The sequence below is a fragment of the Quercus lobata genome, chromosome 5 (assembly GCF_001633185.2).
Source record: "Quercus lobata isolate SW786 chromosome 5, ValleyOak3.0 Primary Assembly, whole genome shotgun sequence".
In the NCBI taxonomy this organism is placed as follows: Eukaryota; Viridiplantae; Streptophyta; class Magnoliopsida; order Fagales; family Fagaceae; genus Quercus; species Quercus lobata.
This window is the reverse complement of record NC_044908.1, coordinates 80,908,581-80,912,551: the sequence shown is the minus strand read 5'-3', so window position 1 is coordinate 80,912,551 and position 3,971 is coordinate 80,908,581. Positions and strand designations below refer to the sequence as shown.

Sequence of the window (3,971 nt, the reverse complement as noted above, 5' to 3'; positions counted from 1 at the left end):
GTCCATGGTAGTGATGGAAGAGAAGAGCACCGAACTCACAGAAGAAACCCCAACCGGCAAAATGAAACCCAAATGATGGAAAAGATAGAAAAACTTAGTCGGCAAAACGAAACCCAGTTGATGAAAGAAGAAAAACCCAACCGATCTCAGGAAGATGCTTAGACGATGAAGAGAAGGAGAAAAAACCAGTCGGTCTCAGCTGAGAGAGGAAACTCAGGTGAGAGAGAAGGAGAGTCAAGCTCTAGGAAGAAAACCTAGAGGCGAACTCGTGGGAGGAAAGTCTCGGATTGAGAGAGAACACTCAGAAGAGAGAGAAACGCTCCTACAGGGGAGAGAAAAAAAGCTCCTATTCAAAGTTTCTAGATCCTTGTTGAATATTGTAAAAGAAATGGATGAATTAAAATGCTTAATCAATAATATAAGGCCATTAATGTACTAAGATTTGATTGGTGAGTCAATCCTTTCATCAAGCCAGAACAACTTGTTCTAATTATAATTATAAGAACAGTTTTACAATCAAATGAGGCAACTGGATTTCTTCAATAATAGCATTATGGACTTGTCACTTTAAAAGTGGCCATGACCTATTAGCCACAACCAATCAAGAGAAACACCTGCAAATATACCGTTTAAAAGACACAACACGAGCATATTACCCAAGGCATTTTGCTCAGGTCCCTGCAAAACCAAAATACTTTTATTAGGAGCCTGTGACAAATGTTGAATGTGCTACATATTGTGAACAATTATATCCACTAACCTTGTAACCTTTAGGTGCTATTGTGAGGACGCAGACAGTGAGGTAACCATTGGATATTCCCAGGAAGGATGTGAGAATGATCATCCATCCTTGGTCACCATATTTTGCTGTGAAGTAGTATGCTGGGATGAGTAAGAAGCGAGAAAGAACTGCAATCATAAGACCCTTTCTAGATTCTATCTTCAGGCATTGCACAAGTGGAATGTATCTTGCTAAGAAATCCCAGACATTGAACATGGTGATCAGAACAAGTGGGTACCTGAAAGATCAAAAGCCAAATGATAAGGTAATATGGAGAAAAACTACCTGATAAGATTTTCAATACATCATTTATTCAAAGCAAAGACAGTCATGTTTTTCCAATCGGCTTGACATAGTATGGCTATTAATTTTTCAGTATAAAAGTACATGCAAAATTCGTTTTAAGCAATAAAAATTGTTTGCTTGTGATGGACCTAACAAAAATATGATAGCAATGAATTACATCCATGTCATCTAATTACAACAACTAAAAGTATAGGGAATAAGTATTGAATTTAAGCTTGTGATCTACATTTTTGCCAAATAGCAAACAGATGTGATGATATTGTTCTGAGAAGGTGCAAAATGAAGAAATGAAGCTTTTCATTTACAGCCTCATGACTTGATGCTTTGCAAAATGGATTTGGGACAAAATAAGTCACACTTTCTAGTAAATGAATACTTACCATGAGCCCAATTGGTGTGCTCCTGTATTTTCAAATATGAATCCAGGGAAAATTGACAATGTCATTGCATAGATCAGGAACAGGTCCAATGCATAATCAATGTTCTGAAAGAAAAGTTGTTTAATGCTCAATCGTTGTTGGGGTGTGGCATTCCCTTCAACCTGTGAAATTTTTTTAAATGCTTGTTAGTGATTTGAAAGCTTATAATATCCTTGAACTTCATGCATCATGAGATGAAAGGGAGTGTTGCAATACTTCTTGGTTTGCTTCCACTTGGATTCCAGCAGCAGCAAGGTCGGATGATACTGTTTTTGATCCTTCTGAAGCTACCCTTGAGCGGTAGTACACCACTATTGGCAAGCTAGGGAAGTATGAGGCATAGAGAATAAAACAGAGAAACGTGATGAACGTTGAGATTGCTAGGAATAACACTGCAAATGAAAGGAATAAAAATAAATTATCATCGATAGAAGTGTTATAATACATTTTAAACTCAAGTTAGATATTGAAGTGTCAAATTTTTGCAAGCGGTGCTATGCAAACCCATTTGGTAATTGTTTACTAGTCCAGTTTATAAAAACAGCTTAAAGGTCCATTTTTGTATCTTCTAAATTCTCATGCTGACCTTTGCAATTATGATCACTATAGAATATGAGAAAAGCATATAGAATAGGACAAAATCAGAACATAAAACATCATGTTCTGTTCTCAGTATGGCACTCACTAACAAAAGTAATGAGCAGAACCAACATTTTTCTTCAACATTAAAGAAAATTTACATACAAGCCCCTTTGCGAAGACCATTATCAGATTTCTCAAATGCTGCTTTTGTGAGTAGCCTCAAAACAGAAGTTAGAGTCCCTGCTGCAGCCCAACCAGCAAGAAAGGACTGCAGAACATAGTACTATTCTGTATTAGGATAACAAGATGATAGGAAAGTAACAAAAACAGAAAGAACATTAAAAGAACTCTCAGCAGAATTAACCTGGACGAGTTCAGGGAGCATGAAAGATAATTCACCCACCATTCCACCTTGAACATTGGCAGATGCAACTCCAATAAAACAAACAATTACACATATTCCAATATAAGGGCCAACTCCTCCTTTCCCAGATGTGGCTAAGTCCAACTTTCACAGCAAGTGAAAGAAAGATGAAACCAAATTTGTTAGACTCAATGATCAGAGAATTGATATGAAATAAGTATCATGAGGTACACAAATCAGATGGTGCAATGTAAGATTGAGTAGGGAATATTACAAAGTATCAGCACTACTTACAACTAGGAGTGACAATGTACTTGCAAAGAAGAGAGTGTATCCTATTAAGTTCCACCATCTAGTATTGATCTTTGCCTCTTTGTAAGTTAGTACTGCTGTTGTTGCAAATGCAAATGGTTGATAAACAAGGGTAAGTACCCTTGAAGGGTGGTATCGCTTCAAAGGAAGAGGAAAATTTTATCAGACCAACTAATTTGAAAAAGATATACAACTGTAACATTTATTGTCTCTGTAACCCTGCTGAAGGAGAAAATATTCTATCAACTGGGAAGTCAATGAGGGTTAAACTATCTTGTGAACTTGAAAAGATGCATCAACAATTGTAAACCCTCAGAAACTAACTTATTGCAAATTAATAATCAAGAAATTTTAACTCTTCCTTAATTTTTCCAAAATTGAAGAATATATACTATTAATTTCTTTAGATCCAATATGGATAACATGAACAAAAATTCTCGGTCATGTTAAGAGTATTCCACTTTATATTCCAACAAGTGGAGTATGCTATGTATCTTTTTTTTTTTTTTTTTTTTTTTTAAACTAGGAATATTTTATAAGAAAAGAAATAAGTACATGTGACAGATTGTGATTGGTGGAGTATAGAATGGAGCATAAGATTTTTATTCATATAAGGCAATCTTACTCATATTCTACTAAGAATGAGGTTAATTTGTACAGTGGTTCTCTACAGATCATAGCCACATCAAGGAGTATTTTCTCATTTGAAATTGTACCTTATCCTGCCAACTGCCAAGTGTAATTTGATTCATAGTAAGGTCCTAGACTAATTTTATATTCCTAGGTCAGAAAATAGACAATAAGCACTTAATAAAAGCAAAACAAATTAACTGTCTACTGACTTGCATTTTGCTCTAAAAGCAAATGGAAAGTAACATAAGTTATGAATAGCTTACCGGAAACAAGTTATAGTAGTAATCTCCTATAGTCAGCAAACTGTTCCAAGAGACAAGGCACCCCAGTCCAAGAATCCAGCAAACCACCATTGCTTTAAATTTTCCATGCTTTTAACAGAAATTTTGAAAAACGTTATATTTCAATTAGTTTGAAATTTCTAATATTCTAAAGAAATTCAACTCTCTTTTAAATAAATCAATGTTCAAAGATTAAGCACAAACCTCAATTCTTATTGCAGCCTCACTATTACCATTAGCCATGAATACTCCCCTAAAAATATCAGAAAACAAAGTAAGACGCAAGGTATATA

The 3,971-nt window shown here is 35.1% G+C and overlaps 1 protein-coding gene across 1 annotated transcript; it reads right to left on the bottom strand.

Moving 5' to 3' along the window:
• Nucleotides 1-567: 567 nt before the first annotated feature.
• On the bottom strand, nucleotides 568-3,759 carry LOC115993114 (equilibrative nucleotide transporter 3-like). Its single transcript, XM_031117392.1, has 8 exons — nucleotides 3,661-3,759; nucleotides 2,747-2,902; nucleotides 2,453-2,596; nucleotides 2,251-2,356; nucleotides 1,723-1,898; nucleotides 1,468-1,628; nucleotides 761-1,019; nucleotides 568-678 (listed from the first exon to the last, which is right to left on the bottom strand). Exons 1-8 carry the CDS (start codon nucleotides 3,748-3,750, stop codon nucleotides 568-570), a joined length of 1,203 nt encoding a protein of 400 aa, XP_030973252.1. The 5' UTR covers nucleotides 3,751-3,759.
• Nucleotides 3,760-3,971: the final 212 nt, after the last annotated feature.